Source organism: Molossus molossus, unplaced genomic scaffold (assembly GCF_014108415.1).
Source record: "Molossus molossus isolate mMolMol1 unplaced genomic scaffold, mMolMol1.p scaffold_m16_p_10, whole genome shotgun sequence".
In the NCBI taxonomy this organism is placed as follows: domain Eukaryota; kingdom Metazoa; phylum Chordata; class Mammalia; order Chiroptera; family Molossidae; genus Molossus; species Molossus molossus.
In genome coordinates this window covers 10,687,582-10,708,291 of record NW_023425345.1, presented here as the reverse complement: position 1 = coordinate 10,708,291, position 20,710 = coordinate 10,687,582, and the positions used below count along the sequence as shown (strand labels likewise).

Genomic DNA, 20,710 nt, shown 5'->3' with positions numbered 1-20,710 from the left:
TCATATAGTTTCTCTTTTTTTCTGAGTAGTATTCCATTCTATCAATATACCAGTTTGTCTTTTCCTGTTGATGTACAGTTTGTCTCACTCTTTGGCTATTATGAATAATACTGCTGTAAGCATTCCTACCCAAGTCTTTGCCTGGACAGGTTAATATTTCTCTTGGATAAATACCTAGGAATAGAATTGCTGGATCAAAAAAGTTGTGTGTATAACTTAAAAAATTGGAACTGCCAAATCTTTTTCCAAAGTGGTTGTACCATTTTTCGCTCCCACCAGCAGTATATGAGAGTTCTGATTACTTCACATCCTCACCAACATTTGGTATTGATCGTTTTTTCTTTAAATTTCTTTTCTTTATTGATTTTTAGAGAGAGGAAGGAAGAAAGAGAGATAGAAACATTGATGAGAGAGAACATCAATTGGCTGCCTCCTGCATGCCCCCCACTGGGGATTTGGCCCACAACCTGGGCATGTGCCCTGACTGGGAATTGAACCAGCAACCTCTTGGTGCATGGGTCAATGCTCAACCACTGAGCCACACCAGCCGGGCCAATCTTTTTAATTTTAGCCATGTTGATGGGTGGGTGGTGATATCACATTGTGGTTTAAATATGTATTTCCCAGATGATTAATGATGCTTATTTACTTCCTTTGTAAAGTGTCTGTCCAAATCTTTTGCTCATTTTCCTTACTGAGTTGTTCTTTTATTATTACATTTGAGTCTTTAAAAAGAAATATCCTGGATATAAGTTCCTTGTCAGATTTATGTATAGCAAGTATTTTCTCCCATTCCATTGCTTCCCTATTTATTATCTTAACTGTGTCTTTTGATGAGCAGTCTTTAATTTTGATAAAATTTAATTATCAAGAGGTTTTTTTGTTTGTTCACTTGTCTTTTATGGTTATTGATTTCTATGTCCTATTTAAAGAAATGTTTGTTTACCCCCAACGCAGGAAAATATACGCCTATTTTTTTAGAAGCTTTATAGTTTTAGCTTTTATATTTAAATTTAAATTTTATCTTAAACTAATTTTTCTATTTGGTGTGAGGTAGGAATCAGGTTAATTTTTTACTTTAGGGATATTTATTTCATTGTTTGAACACCATTTGTTGAAGACTTCCTTGTCCTTTTGAAATGCTTTGACACCTTTATAAAAAATGAATTCACCATAAAAGCATGGGTTTATTTATTTCTGGACTTGTTATTCTCTCCCATTGATCTATTTGTTTATCCTTATTCTAGTGTCACACTGTCTTTCACTGTAGCTTTATAGTTGAAATCAGGCAATGTAAATCATCCAATTTTTCTTTTTCAAGATTGTTTTAGTTATTTCATGTCTTCTGTATTTTCATGTAAATTTTAGAATTAATTAATTTTTTGTTTTTTAAAAAGCCTGCCAGGAATATGTATAATTAGCAATTATGATGCATCTGTTGGTCGTTTTGGAGAGCATTTTAACAGTAAGGCATCTTAACACTGTTAAATGTTTCAGTCTATGGAAATGGCATAACCATCCATTTATTTAGGCCTTGTATTCACTCAGCAATGTTTTGTAGCTTTCAGGTTAGAGGACTTACATGGTGTGATTCCTTTTTGAGGGGGAAGAAAGCCCTATCCCAAAATATTAACTGTAGACTGTGGTTTTCTACAGTGATTATATATTAATTTTATAGCATGGAAGCAAATTATAAAATAAAAAGGGAACCAGTGTATTAGTTTTTGTTTTTTTTTAATCCTCATCTGAGGATATTTTTCTGTTTATCTGCAGATAGAGTGGGAGGGAGACAGAGGGAGAGAGAGAGAAACATCGACGTGAGAGGGACACATCGACTGCTTGCCTCCGACACGACCAGGGCCGGGCACGAACCACAACCAAGGTACATGCCCTTGGCCAGAATCGAACCCCTGGCTCATGGGTTCCCGGGCTGACACTTTACTGCTGGGCCAAACTGGCCAGGGCTGAATTAGATACTTTATACTGCTGTCTTTGTCATTGATTTGTGACACATGTTGATTTTTTATTTTGACTAGGTCCAATGTAGGACCCTTGTCTTTTTTGCTTATTGTGTTGTGTATGGGTAGGTGCTTAATAAATTGTCTTTGATAATATCATTAAACATTGTTATACTATATTCTGTTTTTTATAGGCATTAAAATATATAGGAAACAAAGTAAGAAGGCAAAGGATGTGGGGAGGTGGACCAAAGAAAACCAAAATAGAAGAAGCAAGAGAGCTCCTGGCTTCTACCATTCTGACCCATGTACCAGTGAGTACCTTTGCAACTGTAAATGATGATGATTGTGGGGTCTGTACATTTCTGTTAAAATTTTTTGAATACCAGTTTACATTATTTAAAAGTCTAGTTCCGTAAGAAAAGAGGGACTCCTAAAGAAGACTAGACTGCCTCACTGGAAATAATCTTTTGTGGTCAACAGTTTATTTGTACTGGGAGAACATTAGCTGTATTTGTACCATCATCATCATGTTTATTCTCTCCTGGATGTACTTCCAGTCTAATGTTATAGTTTTTTTATACTCATACGTATTTAGTGCTGCTTATAGTTCATGGTTTCAAAGGACAGAGATGGTATCTTAGATGTTTGTTTTTTTATTGAGGTATAATTGATATATAGCATTATATTAGTTTCAGGTGTACAACATAATGATTCGATTTTGGTATATATTGCAAAATGATAATCACAGTAAGTCTAATTAACCCCTGCCACCATAAATAGTTGCAGATTTTTTTTCTTTTGATGAGAACTTCTAAATCGATTCTCTTAGAAACTTTCAAATATGCAGTGTGGTATTATACACTATAATTGCCATGCTGTACATTACATCCTGGTGACCTATTTATTTAAAAAAAATTTTTTTTCTTTATTGATTTTTATAGAAGAATGGAAAGGGAGGGAGAGTTAGAAACATCTATGAGAGAGAATATTGATTGGCTGCTTCCCGCATGCCCCCCACTCGGGACTGGGCCCACAATCTGGGCACATGCCCTGACCGGGAACTGAACCGGCGACTTCCTAGTGCATGTGGCTCAACCACTGAGCCACATGCCCTGACCGGGAACTGAACCGGCGACTTCCTAGTGCATGTGGCTCAACCACTGAGCCACACCAGCTGGGCTGACCTATTTATTTTATAACTGGAAGTTTATGCCTTTTGACTCCCTTGTTCTAGATCTTTTTAAATAAATAACTTAAAACAAATTTACAGTGGCATGCCCATATGGGTACTTTTTTTATTGCGATATAATAAACATAACATAAAATTTACCTTTTTATTTATTTATTTTTTAATCCTCACCCGAGGATATTTTTCCATTTTTTGTTCAGATAGAGTGGGAGGGAGAGAGAGGAAGAGAGAGAGAGAAACATCGACATGAAAGGTACACATTGAGTGGCTGCCACCCACACGACCCATCCAGGGCTGGGGACAAACTGCAACTGAGGTATGTGCCCTTAGCGGGAACCGAACCTGTTTCTCTCTGGACCACAGGCCAATGCTCTAACCGCTGAGCCAAATCAGCCAGGGCAAATTTACCATTTTTAAGTATACAGTTCTGTGGCATTAAGTACATTCACATTGTTGTGATACTGTAATGCTCTTTTTTAATTTTAATTTTAATTTAGTTGTATTTTTTTATAAAGAAACAACTCAATACACATGGTTGTACTTTTAAATGGAACTGATTTTTTAAAAAAATGTTTTTCTTTATTGATTTTAGAGAGAGTGGAAGGGAGAGGGAGAGAGAGATAGAAACATTGATGAAAGAGAACATTGGCTGCCTCCTGCATGCTGCCCACTGGGGATTGGGCCCCCAACCTGGGCATGTGCCCTGACCAGGAATCGAACCAGTGACCTCTTGGTGCATGTGGCTCAACCACTGAACCACATTGACCGGGCTTAATTTTGACTTTTTATTTAAAATTTTTAATGTTAATGTTATTGCATGTGTCCCCACCCCCCCACCTCCATCCACCCCTACTTCTCCCCCTCCCTTGGCCTTCACCAGACTGTTGTCCATGTCCATGGAGTATGCATATATGTTCTTCAGCTAATCCCTTCACTTTCTTTATCCAGTCAGCCCTATCTCCCTCAGCTTGGGCACCAGCCAGTCTGTTTCATGTGTCCATGTTTCTGGTTCTAGTTCATCTCCTAGACCTTGAATTTTAGAGTTCACATTGTCTAATCTCCTTCATTTAATGAAGATGTTCAGGTTCAGGCAAGTTAGATGAGTAGCCTTGTCACCCAGCTGGTTAATGGTTAGAAAAAGAACTAGAAGTCATCTTCTGAGCCTTGAACCAATGTTTAATATTTATTTTTATTAACATCATTAAACAGAGAGCAGTCATGTTGGCAAGAGTGATCTTTTCCCCTCTCTTATTTAATATGTATGCTCTACTTTTTCTTTTTTCTATTTTTTTGGGTTGCTCCTCACCCAAGGATATTGTTTTATTGATTTTTTTTTTTTTTTTTTCCAGAAAGTGGAAGCGGGTAGGGGTAGAGAGAGAGAAAAACATCAATGTGAGACAGACACATCATTTGGTTGCCTCCTGTACACACCCTGACTGGGCCCTATGATCAAACTGCAGTCCAGGTATGTGCCCTTGACCTGGAATCAAACCTGTGACTCTCCAGTGTGTGGGCTGATGCTCTAACCACTGAACTATGCCAGCCAGGGCTGTATGCTCTTTTTTTAAATTATAGAATTATTTGTTAGACTATCCTGTTAACCAAGTAGTCTGGTTTATGATGAGCTACCATGTATACTCTTCATTAATGATCTAATTTGGCGGTTGCAAACTCTACCTTCAGGGACTGATTACATAATGGAAACTTGAGGGATCTGTGAGAGTGGACAGTGACCACCTAAATGTATTCAGATTTGATTTTCTTATTTTGAAACACCCTTTAGCCTAATAATACAGGTCTCTGATTCTGCCCTTTGGCTGCTGTTTATTTAATTAGAAAAGTTTAATGTTAAAGCTTGGTCTGAACTAAATTTTAAACTTGGATGGTTGGAAAAACATTTTAAATGAGAAATGGAAACAACAAAGGCTTTGGAGCCAGGGATTCAAGGGTTTGCATCCTCCTGGTTTCTTTCTTCCTAATTGTTTTACTTTGGGAAAATCTTAACTTTTCTAAGCTTCAGTTGTCACATCTGTACAGTGAAACTAATGCCATTTCCTCACGTGCTTGTTGTGACGATCAGTGATATGTGTTCTAAACCATGGTTTCCCAGCTCCCCAACATGCTCGTAGAGTATCTGTTAGGGGCTTCATTTACCTTTGTACAATAACTGAGGAAAACTATTGGTTGGTTAAAGAGCCTTAGCTCATAAAATGCTAACTATTCTGACATTTATCTATTTAAATTGATAAAGCTAAACCTGCTACTTTAATGTGATTGCAGTGGGCCTAAATATCATTTTAAAAATGTTGTTACACATAATCCATTGAGGTGTAGTCAGAATAGATAAGCCAGAAAAAGACCTTTGTTTTTCAGAATGGTTTAGGACAGTATTTAACTAAGTGTAATATTAGAGCTGATTTTAGGTAATACAGGGACTTTTTTTTTTTTTTTAATCCTCACCTGAGGATATTTTTCTATTTATCTTCAGATAGAGCAGGAGGGAGGGAGAGAAAGAAAGAGAAAGAAAGAGAAACAGAAACATTGATGTGAGAGAGACACATCGATTGGTTGCCACCTGCACGACCCCAGCCGGGGTCAGGAAGGAACTGCAACCGAAGTACATGCCCTTGGCCAGAATTGAACTCAGGACTCTTTGGTCCATGGACTGACGCTCTAACCACTGAGCCAAACTGGCATGGGCGTGAGATTTTTATTTGAATAATTCTATACTTAGAAGAAATACAACTAGCACATCAAATCCATTTTGGTGGTATTTGGGATCTTAATGGTATTGTATGGGATGACACATACTTAAAGATGAGTTTAAAAGTTGAATAAAAATATTAAGTAATTTAAGTATTAAGATATGACAATAGTCATGATAGTGCAATGACTTAGATTTGGAAAGCAGTGGTTTAGCTGTCTACATACAGGGAGAAAGATGGGCAGGATACTCATCTTTCCCCAGCACTTGTACTTGAGGGCGACCTGCAGGGTCTTTACCTTGGAACCTTGGCCTCTCAGTTCCTTATAGACAGTGGTTCTTAAAGTACATTTTTCAGACTAGTATTATCAGTATAACCTGGGAACTTGTTAGAAGTTCTTGAACTATATCTCAAGCCTAATGAATCAGACATCCTGGGGATGGGACCCAGCAATCTGGTTTAAAAAGCCCTCCAGTGATTCTGTTTCACACTGAAGTTTGGAAACTGCTGCTCTAAGGATTTCTCCAAGATGCCTAAGACCTCTCTCTTCTCCAGTGTAATAGTAAAAGGACTGTTCAGATTTTTGTTGACAAAATTCTGTGTCAGTGTTTCATGCTTATTTGGTAGATCTTCTTTCTCTCCCTCTTTTATTTTTTTAAAATCTTTATTGTTGAATGTAGAATGTATTACAGATGTTCCTCATCTTTCCCCATTGACCCCCTCCTCCCCACTCCCACCCTCCTCCCACACTATTGTGTGTCCATTGGTTATGCATATAAGTTCTTTGGTTTATTTTTTCCCACCCCCCAACCCCTTTCTCTTTGAAGTTTGTCAGTCTAGCAATGAATTTGTACTTCTTAATCCCTTCACCTTTTTCACCCATTCCCCCAACCCCCCTCCCATCTGGCAACCAACAAAATGTTCTCTGTATCTATGAGAATGTTTCTGTTCTACCTATTCATTTTTTTTGTAGATTCCATTGTCGATAGATATGTATTCATTGCCATTCTGTTTGTTCATATATTTTATCTTTTTCTTCAAAAGACCCTTCAACATTTTATATAATAACGGTTTGGTGGTGATGAACTCCTTTAACTTTTTCTTGTCTGGGAAACTCTTTATATGGCCATCGATTCAAAATGACAGCTTGGCAGGATAAAGTAATCTTGGTTGTAGGTTCTTGCTTTTCATCACTCTGAATATTTCTTGCCACTCCCTTCTGGCCTGCAAAGTTTCTTTTGAGAAATCAGCTGACAGCCTTATGGGAACTCCCTTGTAGGTAACTTGCTGCCTTTCTCTTGCTGCTTTTAAGATTCTCTCTTTGTCTTGAACCTTTTGCATTTTGATGATGATGTGTCTTGGTGTGGACCTCTTGGGGTTCATCTTGTTTGGGACTCTCTGTGCTTCCCGGACTTGTATGTCTGTTTCCTTCACCAAGTTAGGAAAGTTTTCTGCCATTATTGTTTCAAACAGGTTTTTGATTTCTTGTTCTCACTCTTCTCCTTCTGGCATCCCCAAGATGCGAATGTTGGCACGCTTGAAGTTGTCCCAGAGGCTCCTTACACTATCCTCATTTTTTTGGATTCTTTCTTCTTTTTGCTCTTCTGATTGGGCGTTTTTTGCTTCCTTATATTCCAAATCGATAGTTTGCTTCTTGGATTTACATACTCTACTATTGAATTTGTGTAAATTATTCTTTATTTCAGTTAATGCCTCCTTCATTTCTGATTGTGCATCCATCATTTCTGACTGGTCCTTTATTATGCTCTTGAGGCCTTCACTGAGTTCACTGAGGTTCTCACTAAGTTCATTCAGCATCCTTATAAGCAGTATTTTGAACTCAGCATCTGTTAGGTTGCTTATCTCCATTTCGCTTAGTTCTTTTCTTGGGGTTTTGTTCTGTTCTTTCATTTGGGACCTGTTTCTTTGTCTTCTCATTTTGGCTGCCTCCCTCTGTTTGTTTCTGTGTATTACTTAACGAGAGGTATGGGGCTAGCTGAGACCAGATGCTGCTTGTTTGAAAGAATTTAGGAAAAACCTGAAGCCGGATCCAAGACAGGCCAATCCTATGGTTAAGCAAGTGGCAACAGCTTGGGTGGGCCTGAAAGTTGGTTGGGGCGGGGCCTCAGGGAGTCACCAGGCGGGGCTACCAGTGTGAGCCAGGTTGCTGGAGTCCCAGGTATGGCGACTGTCTGCTGCTCCAGGGAAGGGCTCACCAAAGAAACAAAGGCCTCTGAAAGCACGTTTGTCCAGGAGAAAGCCGCCTCTCCAGCCCTCGCTCCAGTGCCAAATAGCTCGAGCTGCCTCCCCTCCAAGCTTAGAGGGAGTGAGTCCGATAAGTCCATGAGCGGGCCCTTTAAGAGGAGCTGCCTGGGGCTCCAGCCGCGTCAGCCTCCCTGAGCCTTAGTTCCTGCTGGTTTTTCCAGCCAGAATTATGGGGATTCTCTTCCTGGCACTGGAACCCTGAGCGGGGCACCTGGTGTGGGACGGGGACCCCTCAGTCTTTAGGAAGGACCTTCCCATCTGAGGTAGCGTCCTGATTTTTATCCGCCACACATGGGTGTGGGACCCGCCCCTCGCGCCTCCGCCCCTCGCGCCTCCGCCCCTCGCGCCTCCGCCCCTCGCGCCTCCGCCCCTCGCGCCTCCGCCCCTCGCGCCTCCGCCCCTCGCGCCTCCGCCCCTCGCGCCTCCGCCCCTCGCGCCTCCGCCCCTCGCGCCTCCGCCCCTCGCCCTCCTACCAGTCTGGATGTGGCTGCTGCTTTAATTCCGTAGTTGTAGGACTTCCGTTCAGCTTGATTTCAGGCGGTTTTGAAAGACGGTTGTTCTGTAGTTGTAACTTTGATGTGGTTGTGGGAGGACGTGATACCGCGTTTACCTACGCCGCCATCTTGACTGGAAGTCTCTCTCCCATTTTGGATAATCTAGTTAACATTCCACAAAGGAATATCTGAACTGTTATTGGCATTCTACCAAAAAGTAATATCAGCCACTAGATTAGAGGGTTTCTATTCTCCATATCAGTAGGAAAAATGGGCTAAGTATTGACTAATTTTTTAAATTTAGGCCTAAGGTTTACTTTTCAGCATATAGTAGTTTAAGGTTGGGGGGAGGTTTGAAATGAGTTCTGTTCAAATACTTTATACAGTGCTACAATAAATATCGATATTTATTTCTATTTATAAATGTCACCCTGGGAGGTGTGACTCAGTTGGTTGGAGCATCGTTCTGTACACCAAAAGGTCGTGGGTTCAATTCCTGATCAGGGCACACCCAGGATGCAGGCTAGATCCCCAGTTGAGAGTCAGGGTGTATATGGGAGACAGTCGATTGATGTTTATCTCTCTAAAACCAATAAAACATTTTCTTTTAAATGTCTTGGGAGAATCTGCCAATATTTATACAAAATGAAAACATGACAGTGGACTTTATTAAAAGTTGAAAATTTTGTTAATGTTTGTTCAATTTTGTGCAAGTTTGCTTTGTTTGTTCATTAATAAGAAAAGTAAATACAACTAGAAGAGTTATATTGTGAATGTAACTTGCCGCATTAACATCAGAAAAAAAGTAAATTAGATAGATCTTAATGGAGGACCATATACCTTTGTAAATATCCATTGAAAATGTAAATTACTTATAGCTGCCCAGATACTGGGTTTTTCTGTGGTAATTGGTGTTATGGTTGTAGATTTTTTTGTTTGTTTGAGGATGGACCAAGAGACTTTTCTTTTTAAAGAACTACATTTATTCCTACCTTTCTTTTGATTGCAACATGACAACACAGCCTTTAGGGCTACTTTCTTTTTTTAAAAAACCACATTCTAAAGTTAACACATTTTTTTTAAAGACATTTCAAAGTTCTCTATAAGAGGAAAAGAATACATTGACCTAGAGAAGAAATGAAACTTTCTTTTAAGGAGAATTAACTTCTTGAGATATACACAGAATTTTTAACATCCGATATTATTTAGTGTAGTTCTTTAATAGCAACAACAAAATGTAGGAAGGAGAATGGTTGCTGATGTTCTTTCCTAACTTAATTTGTCATAGTGATAAACTCAATAGGATCATATTGAGCCCTTAATAATTAAAGTAAAATTGGAATTTTATAATATGAAACTTATATAGAAAAGCCTATAAAATATTCCTTAGAATTGGCAGAAGCTAAAGACTATATGGTCAGAACTCATCGTTTTGGATGTAGAAAAAGGATTTACCTAGTTTTCTAAGGATTTTGTCTTCCTAGGAGACCAGTGTAATTACTTAACCAATTCTGATTTAACTCACTGATTTGAACCAGATTCATTCATACGGATTTCAGGACTTGTACTAGAGAAGATTGAATAGAATATTTGCAGTGGATTCATTTATCAGTCTGTTCATTCATCCAATAGATAGTTGAATGCCATACAGTGTTTTAGTACTATTCCTATAATCTGTGGTTGCATAACAAACATTTCCAAAACTTAATGGCTCAAGATAACTGTTTATTGCTGTCTCTCTTGGTTCTGTGGTGATTTAACTGGGCTCAACAATGGGAGAAGGGGTTTCTTTTCTTGGGTCTCCTAAAGTTGCAGACAGCAGCTGAGGCTGGAGTCATTCTAAGGTTTGATTGGGCTGGACATCTAAAATGTTCTTCACTCATATCTCTGGCTCCTCAGTGCTTTTCCAAGTAGCTCCTTTTCCCCCAGCAGAGCATCCTGGACTTCTCATGTGGTGCTTCACAACACTCTAGGAGGAAGTGGGAACTGCTAGTTTACAGGCCAACACAAAGGGGGATGTTGGATTCCGCCTCTTAATGAAGGAGTGATGTGAAACATATAGAGAGGGAAGGAGTCGATAGTGGTCATGTTTGAAGAAAAGCTATTATACGTACTGAGTACAAACATGAAAAAGTCATCATCTCAGCTCTCAGGAAGTTTATAGACTAGTTGAATTTCTTTGAATAGCAAGAATCATAATAATTCATTATTTTTTTATTTAAATATTATAACGTTGATTCTTTTCTTGAGGCACCTTACATAATAATATATATTGTCTCAAAAATTTTCTTTAATTTCTGAATTACAGGTTAAAGAATTCAATTTCCGAGCCAAGTGTATCTATACTGCAGTGATGGTGCGAAGAGTAATTCTGGCCCAAGGAGATAATAAAGTTGATGACAGAGACTATTATGGTAACAAGCGACTGGAGTTGGCAGGACAGGTAATTTAATTATTTTGTCAGAAATCATATTTTCTTTAGTAAAAATTAATTTGGTTTTAATTTTAAATAGGAGGAAGAGGCAATTGAATGGAATATACATTCATATATTTTAAGTAAACATTTCACACATGACTTCCTATCTCTTAAAATTTCTTTAACTACGAAAACTATCTTAATTCTTTAAATATGTTACTAGTATGTTACCTATGTCTTTTGTAATGTGGGAAGTGAAGTATGACTTTAAATAATATTTATTTATTTATTTAAATCCTCACCCAAGGACATGCTCACTGACAACAGAGAGAGGGGAAGTGGGGAAGGGGGAAGAAACATTGATGTGATGTGAGAGAGAGCATGGATCAGTTGCCCTCTGCACACACCCCCACAGGGAATTGAACCTGCATCCTTTTGGTGTATGGGACGATGCTCCAACCAACATAGCACACTGGCCAAAGCAGTAATATTTATGATTAATCAGCTCTCATATGCCAGGCATAGTCCTAGGAATTGGAAATACAGGAGGAATAAGACAAAGTTCCCTTTTCTCTTAGTCCTTAGAGTCTATTAAGAGAGATAGACAGTAAACAAGTAAACAATCCCCTAACTTTTGGTGATATAGTAGAAGTGGGTTAGTGAGAATGTCACTAATCTCATTTTAAGTCTTAGTTGATAAATTATATCTTACTTTAAGAGAATGTACCCCTTTCAACTGAGCAGCAAGTATCTAAAAGTCTAAAACTTCAGTATTTCATCATTTAAGTCAGAAGTTGCCTTTAAATTAAAGAGCTAGAATATACACCTGGCTACTTTTTTTTTTTATCCTCACCCGAGGACATTTTTCCATTTTTTGTACAGAGAGAGTGGGAGGGAGAGAGAGGAAGGGAGAGAGAGAGAGAAACATCGACGTGAAGGGACACATCGAGTGGCTGCCACCCGCACGACCAACCAGGGCCGGGGACAAACTGCAACCGAAGTACGTGCCCTTAGCGGGAACTGAACCCGGGTCTCTCCGGACCGCAGGCTGATGCTCTAACCGCTGAGCCAAACTGGCCAGGGCCACCTGGCTACTTTTGATATTTTCTCTTTATCTTTGGTTTTAAAGAATTGCCTTGTACTGTGTAGGGTTCACTAAGTTCTTAAATCTTAAATTATGTCTTTCAGCAAATTTGAGAATTTTTCAGGCTTTATTTTTTTAGCTATCTTTTGTACTATTTTCTCTTCTTCTTCTGACTCAAATTATATTGTTAGACCCTTGGATATTGAGGCTCTGTTAATTTTCTTTTGTTCTTCAGATTGGATCATTGCTATTGATCTAGTCTCAGGTTTACTTATGTCATGGCTAATATGCTGTTACACTCATCCAGTTTAGATACTGTATTTTTCAGTTCTAAAATTTTCATTTGAGTATTTTTATACCTTCTGTTTTTCTACTGAGACCTCTTGTTGGTTCATTCATTGCAATCATATTTTCATTTATATCCTTGAATTTTAATAACTACTTCAGAATCCTGGTTTGCTAATTCCAACATTGCAGTTAGCTTATGATCAGTTGCTTGATTAGCTTTTCTCTTGAGTATGGGTCATGTTTTCCTGTTTCTTCATATGTCGAATAATCTTAGATTGTATCCTGATGGACATTGTGGACGGTGAGTTGTAGAGGCTCTAGATTCTGTCTTATTCCTCTGAAGAGTATTCTGGTTTTTCTTTGTTTTAAGGCTGTTAACTTGGCTGTAAATTCTGTCTTCTTTCATCAAACAGTTGAAACATTCTGATTAGTTCTTTTGATCACAGTTGAGATGTGAGATGCTTTTTTTTGCTATTCTCATGGTTATTTGTCTTAGCAAGTTAAACAGATGTTTTTAATTAAAAAAAAATTATGATTTAAAAAATAAAACAGTAAATTCAACATTATCAAATAACAGATATTAAAATAAAAATCACAATACACAGTAAAAATGCTTTTAAAAATAACTTAACCATAGTAAAATGAATTTCAGACAATTATAAGAAACTGTACAGTAAAAATGAGTCTCCCATTTCTGACCTCCCTTCCCACCTGACCCAGTTTCCTAGTTCCTCTTTCCACTAGCGGTCATTTTCCCTTCCTTTCCTCTATCCTTCCAAAGACATCTTATGAATATACAAATATCTTTAAACTGGCACTTTAAAGTTGTACTATTGGAAACTCTCGGCTTGCAGACATTCGGGGCTATGTGTGAATTTATGCTAAGTTTTGTGGACCTTATTTTTTAGTCTCTTGTCAGAAAGCAAGTTTGGAGTTAGGCTTTGCAATTTTAGAAGAAATCATATACTAAAGCAATTTGTTCTCATTCGTATGAAACAGATATTCAAAGCAGTATTATGTCTGTGAATGTTGCTTGGCCATTACTTCCAATCCTTCTTACTTAAGGGGGGATTTAATCAGTGAAATGCATGTGTTGCTTCAGAAATTGACATATGCCTGCTTTTTTGTATGTGTTGCTTTTTTTAAATCCACCCAAGGATTTTTTTCCATTGATTTTTAGAGAGGGTGGAATGGAAGGAGGGAAGGGGAGATAGAGAAACATCGACGTGAGAGAGACACATTAATTGGTTGCCTCCCACATGACCCCAATTGGGGCTAGGGATCAAACACTCAACCCAGCTACGTATGTGCCCTTGACTGGAATCGAATCTATGACCCTTTTGTCCACGGGTTGACACTCTAACCACTGAGCCAAACCGGCCAGGGATGTGTATGTGCTTTTTAGTTATGAAATATTTCTTGCATATGAGACTATAAATAACATGTATGTGTGTTGGTGTATTAAAACTCATAAAACAAATATTCACAAGTCTCAACTCATCTTAAGAGTAAACACAGAACTAATACATTTGAATCCCCTGTGTACCTTCTCAGATTCTTAGCTGCCTCTCCCATCTGTCTGTTCTGGAGGCTCTGGCCAGGTGCCTGCCTGTTCACCTGGTGGAAAGAAAGCAATCTCGCCCTGGCCGGTTTGGCTCAGTGGTTAGAGTGCCCGCCTGCGGTCTGGAGAGACCCGGGTTCGGTTCCCGCTAAGGGCATGTACCTTGGTTGCAGTTTGTCCCCGGCCCTGGTTGGTCGTGCGGGTGGCAGCCACTCGATGTGTCCCTTTCACATCGATGTTTCTCTCTCTCTCTTCCTCTCTTTCCCTCCCACTCTGTCTGTACAAAAAATGGAAAAATGTCCTCGGGTGAGGATAAAAAAAAAAAAAAGAAAGCAATCTCTACACATTCCTGAGCATTTACTGTGAGATTAGGCGAAGCACATGCCCTTTTCCGAGGAGCATCCCTCAGCAGGCTTGAGCTTCAGATGTGGATTTCAAGGTTTTTTGAAGCATGAACTCTTCAATCCCAATATTGAAATAGATAAAAGTTGAGCCTGTCTGGTTGAAGTGGGATGTAAGAGCTTGTTTCTCTGCCTATTTGCCCTTTCCTTAGAACATATGTGTGGAATTTATAAACACAGTTGACTACTCTGTAGAACAAAGTATAGACTCTAGCAGGGCTAATGGGGTCTGTGATGATCTTGCCCTATACACCTTTTTCTAGCCTGATCTTGTGCCAAGGTGAGCCACTTACATCTTCCTAAACACACCATGATGCTCTTTGAGTTATGCCTTCTGCCCAATTTACCCCTCACTCATCTCCCCTTCGGCCTCCCCCTAATGAGGAGCTCCTACCCATTCATCATTCTTTGTGTCACCCTCCCTGAAACCATCTGTGAATCCCAGGAATAGTTAGTTGCTATCTTCCAAATACCAGTAGAATTTTGTTCAGGTCTTTATTTGCATGCTGAATTACTATATGATTCTTTACCTGCATGCTCTTTCTGCCTTTAGACTTTAAGCTTATTGAGGGCAGGAACTGTTTATAGACATCTCTCTATCCTCAGATAAAGTACTCTGCATCGAAACACAATGGTGGCCAAGACTTTATGAGGCACCTGTTCTCAAGAGTGTGCATTTTGGTAGGGGAGATGGACAGTGAACAAGTAAACTGTAAATAAGTGTTTAAAGAAAATAAAAAATAGGCTTTGAAAAAGTGATATTTTTATTTTTATTTATTTTTATCCTCACCTGAGGACATTTTTACATCTTCAGATAGAGCAGAAGGGAGAGAGAGGAAGAGAGAGAGAGAAACATCGATGTGAGAGAGACGCATTGAGCGGTTGCCACCCATATGACCTTAACCGGGGCCAGGGATAAACTGCAACCGAGGTATGTGCCCTTAGTGGGAACTGAACCTGGGACTCTGATCCACACGGGCCGACGCTCTAACCGCTGAGCCAAACTGGCCAGGGCAAAAAAGTGATATTTTTAAACTGAGCCCTCAGATATGCCAGCTAAGACTTTGAATGAGGTGAAGCCAGTCTCACACAACCTTGGAAAGTATATTCCAGCAAGAGTTCCAAGCGAGTGTATCCATCCCCAGACAGTCCTGGTGCTGGAGGAACTGCAAGAGGATCAGTGTGGCTGGAGTGCATGGGGTATGGAGGCAGTGAGAGATGACATTGGAGAGCTAGCGTGTAGGCTGTGGAAGGGGTTTGGATTTAGTTTTACATGCAGGGAAGTGATGGAACTTGATTTTCAGTTTAGAAAGATCTGATTCGGAGATGAACAGGCCAGGAATGGAGCTATTAGGAGGGTATGGCAGTATTCTGGACAATAGATGTTGATTGATAATTGGGATGGTAACCAGCAGATAACTACCTCAACTAAAATTTTAAAAACTAGAATTAAAAAATTATAGCAATTTTAGGTTTGGGGGAAAAATTAATGTCTACATACTTGGGGAGTTCTGTTGGCTAATGGCTAATGCTAGCAAGTGGGTTTTGGCCACTTTCAGATTGACCACTGTTCAGGTGATTATGGGTATCCCCGCCACCATCAATTTTATGGTATTTTAATTGGAAAAAAATCATGCAGTTAAATGACTTCATTAAAAAAGATTCTTGGTTGTTTAGAGGAATAAGGAATGGAGTCAGGAGAGGGTAGAGTAGAAACTATCCTGTTGCTTAAAAAATTAAAATTAAAACAAGGGTTCCCGTGTGCAGGAAAGCATCGCTTTATAAACAATGTAAAGACATAAAAGGTATTGTGTTGGCTAAAATGTGTAAAAACAATAGCTGCTAATTTCACACCCCTTGGGATGAGAGAGCATAAATGTGCTTCAGCTTTAGATAACAGAGCTGTATCCACTGGCCAAAGGGGTCCACAGAGCTTTCCCTCAGTCTTACTGCCACCTGAGGGCTGGCAGGCCAGCCGCCAGTAGAGGTGTTAGCAAAACCTACCCATTTCAGGCTTAATCTTTTCACCTACCTTTTCTTTTTCTGTAATGTGTTCATTATTTGCTGAGCATTACTCTATTCTTTGTCTGCAAATTTTTTGTGTCTAATGCAGCTTGCTTTGTATGGGTGAGATATGGAACGGCACCAAAATCCGGCACCCTGGAAAGCCAGGGATTTCCACCCTGTGACAAAAGAATGCCGTCTTGACTTCAGAGATTGCCTAATCCCAGCTGTTCTGATAATGTAATTAAGGCTGCCTAATGTCTTTAATTTTGCAACCAGTTTGTGTGAAAGGGAGAATTTGGCACTCTGAAGGCTTAAACACTAAATAGCAATCTCAAGACGCCTAATTAGAATTCTCTGACATTAAGCTAATTGGTGAAACTGTATTTCAGCAGCTTAACTTCTTTATTAATTTTTTTAGGATTTTCATTGAAAATCAATTGATGAGCTGTCAGCATTTTTTCCTTAAATATAATGTGCTCTTTAGTGCTCCTGTCTTAAGCAGGCTGAAAGGCCTCATACTAGCAATGAAAGGTATTGAATATTATCACCAGCATTCCTTCTCTTTTAATCATTTCACTCTTGACCTAAATAATGTGGCTTATTGTGTGACTTGGCCTTGTAGTGTCTCACTGCTTTGTGAACTGGAGAACATTTCTCTTACATTGAAATTTTAGGGGTGAGGAAATTTATTAATGAGGCAGTAGTTCTGATGAGTGTACTCTTACTTTTTACCTGTTTAGTACCAGGAGCATTTCCTTGTGTTTGAATCAGGGGGCTATAACAGTTCATCTGGGATCTAAAAAATCCTTGTCATAATTTGAGACACAGAAGTCTAAGTGTAAGGGGCTAATTAAAATAGAGCTGAGCTGTTGTGGTTTAAGTTAAGGGCATTTGCTTCGTTCAGAATGCTTATTCAAGTTTCTTTTGCCAGTTTCTACAGGAAGTTGATGAAAAGGGCTTCTTCCTCCCTCTTACCCCTCTGCACCTGCTTTCATTCCCATATTCTTTTCTTTCCATGAGTGAAACTGCTGGGTCTGACTGGAAGAAAGGATTAAGCCCTCAGAGAAGGAAGTTTTCTTTTTAGAACAGTTCTGACATGGTAAATTCAAGTCCAAGACCCTGCCTTTCCTATTTGCAAAATCAATTTTAGGAGAAAAGTAGGAGGCTGTGTCTAACTTAAAGGGGAAAAGCATAACATCACATTCTACTCAGTAAATTCTGTCTTTAGTAATGGCTAGAGTAGAAGACTCATTGGCTTTGAATATTTTTATTATGAGTCAAAAAACTCATGGGTAACAAACATTCAAGAACATAGTATGGAATTTAGAAAATCTTCAGCTTACAAAATTTCTCAATTCCTCTTGAAGTAATTAGCATATATTTCCCCTTTAAAAATATATTAACATTCTTATTTCTATCTTCTGGTGCCCAGATGCAAGAGTTTCTACAAATAGGATTGCCGACTCATTGGAGTCAAGTTAAATCTTCACCTTAACTGGAGAATGTCAAAATAGTTTTCCAAATATTTGTTCATTGCATTGTATGTGAGTTGATGATATTCATCCTCTGATTTAGTACCAGACTTTCAAACTTTTGTCTAGATTATCTAGTGAGTGTAAAGTGGCATCTCCTTGTGGTCTTAATTCACATTTTTTTCATTACTGATGAGGTTGAGCCTATTTTACATACGCTTATTGACCATAACTGTTTTTTCTTCTTTGAAATACCATTTGAGTTGTTGCATTTTTCTTATTGATTTCAAGATTTTTTTTTTGTATATCTGGGTTCCTAGCTTTCGTTTTGTTTTTAATATGTTTTTATTGAGAGAGTGGAAGGGAGAGAGAGAAACATTCATGTGAGAGAAACATCAATTGGCTGCCTTCTCCATGCCCCCTCCTGGGGATCAAGCCTGCAACCCAGGCATGTGGCCTGATTGGGAATTGAACTGGGACCTCTCAGTCCATGGGATGATGCTCAATCCACTGAGCCACACTGGCCAGGCACTTTTGTTTTTTTAGTCAATTATGTATTGCTGATATCTTCTTCCAGTCTGGGTTCTTTTTCTTTCAAAAAAAAAACTTTGTGGGATCTTTTGATGTCTAGAAGTTTTTCATTTAATTGTAGTCAATTTTGTCAACCCTACCTTTTGTTAACTACTGCTTTTATATATATATATATAAAAGCATATATATACACATACATATATATATACACACACACACATATATACACACACATATATATACACATACATATATATACACATACATACATATATACACACACATACATACATATATATACACACATATATATATATTTTATCCTCACCTGAGGACATTTTTCCATTTTTTTGTCCAGATAGAGTGGGAGGGAGAGCGAGAGAAACTTCGATGTGTAAGGGACACATTGAGTGGTTGCCATCCACACGACCCAACCAGGGCCAGGGACAAACTGCAACCGAGGGACGCCCCCTTAGCGGGAACCAAACCCGGGTCTCTCTGGACCGCAGGCTGACGCTTTAACCGCTGAGCCAAATCGGCCAGGGCTGCTCTTTTATATTTTAAACTTATTCTTTTGGTATTTGTTTTTTAGTCATCTGTAATGAATTTTTGTGCATGTAATTAAGTAAGCCATCCAATTTTACTTGTTTTTCAAATGAATACCAAGTTCCAGTATATAATTGATTTCCTCAATGATCTGAAGTGCCATCTCTGTCATATAACAAGTTTTAATATATGTGTGGATTTGTTTCTGGTCTCTTTGTTGTACCCATTGGTCAGTTTGTCTGTGCAGTCATCAGTCCCTTTACCTTTTTTAGGAGTGACTTGGCTGTTTTAGGGTCTTGACTTTTCCATATAAAGTTTAGAATTAGTTTTCATTAAAAATCTTTAAACATGTACAGAATTTCAAATACATACAAAAATAGAATTAGCTATTAAAATAATATTAAATATTGGAATTTAATATTAAATATTAAAATAGAATTAGCTAATAAAATTTGCTTTCATATATCCATCATGCAATTTCAGTTGTTTTTAAAAAATTTACATATATATATATATATATATATCTCCTCACCCAAGGACACTTTTGCACTTATCCTCAGAGCGGGAAGGAGAAGAGGGAGGAAGAGAGAGAGAGAAACATTTATGTGAGAGAGACATTGATGTGAGAGTGGCTGCCACCCCCATGACCCCAACCAGGGCTGGGGACAAACTGCAACCAAGGTACATGCCCTTAGTGGGAACCAAACCCAGGACTCTCTGGTCCGCGGGCTGATAAACCGCTGAGCCAAACTGGCCGGGGCAAAAAAATTTATATTCTAATTACAGTTTACATTAAATATTATTTTGTATTAGTTTCAGATGTACAGCATAGTAGTTAGACAATCATATACTTTACAAAGTATTCCCCCTGATATTTCCAGGACCCAACTGGCACCATGCATAGTTATAATATTACTGACTGTATTTCCTGTGCTGTACTTTACACCACATGACTGTTTTGTAACTACCAATTTGTATTCGATCCCATCACCTTTTTCACCCTGTCCTCCCATCCCCCTCCTCTCTGGCAGCCATCAGTCTGTTCTCTGTATCTATGAGTCTGTTTCTGTTTTGTTTGTTCATTTATATTGTTCTTTAGATTCCACATGTAAGTGAAATCATGTGGTATTTGCCTTTCTCTGATTGACTTATTTCACTTAGCATAATACCCTCTAGGTCCATCCATGCTATTATAAAATTTTATTCTTTTTAATGACTGAGTAATATTCCATAGTATATGTGTACTAGAGCTTTTTTATCCACTCATCTATTGGTGGGCACTTGGGTTGCTTTCATAGCTTGGCTATTATTATAAATAATGCTGCAATGAACATAGGACTGTATATATTCTTTTGAATTGGTGTTTTGGGTTCTTTTGGACATATACCCAGAAGTGGAATTGCTGGGTCATAGGCACTGCCATATTTAATTTTTTTGAGGTAACTCCATACTGTTTTCCACAGTGGCTACATTCCCTCCAACATCGTATGAGGGTTCACTTTTCTCCACATCCTCAACAACACTTGTTTGTTGATTTATTGATGATATCCATTCTGACAGGTGTGAGGTGATATCTCATTGTGGTTTTAATTGCATTTCTCTGATAATTAGTGACGTTGAGCATCTTTTCATATTGGCCATCTGTATGTCCTCATTGGAGAAGTGTCTATTTAGGTTCTTTGCCCATTTTTTAAATTGAATTCTTTGGCTTTTTGGTGTTGTGTTGTATGAATTTAAATTTTGGATATTAACCCTTTAGCAGATGTGTCATTGGCAAATATGTTCTCTCA

The 20,710-nt window shown here is 38.6% G+C and overlaps 1 protein-coding gene across 4 annotated transcripts in view; it reads left to right on the top strand.

Annotated features, from left to right (window-relative positions):
- The window catches only part of POLR3B (RNA polymerase III subunit B), a 137,489-nt gene that overhangs the window by 40,007 nt on the left and 76,772 nt on the right, over positions 1–20,710 (top strand). For all 4 annotated transcript variants that reach the window (XM_036252172.1, XM_036252175.1, XM_036252173.1 and 1 more), the window contains 2 exons: positions 2,153–2,272; positions 10,923–11,057. In XM_036252172.1, coding sequence (XP_036108065.1) covers positions 2,153–2,272; positions 10,923–11,057 — 255 coding nt within the window. The remainder of the gene's footprint in view (positions 1–2,152; positions 2,273–10,922; positions 11,058–20,710) is intronic.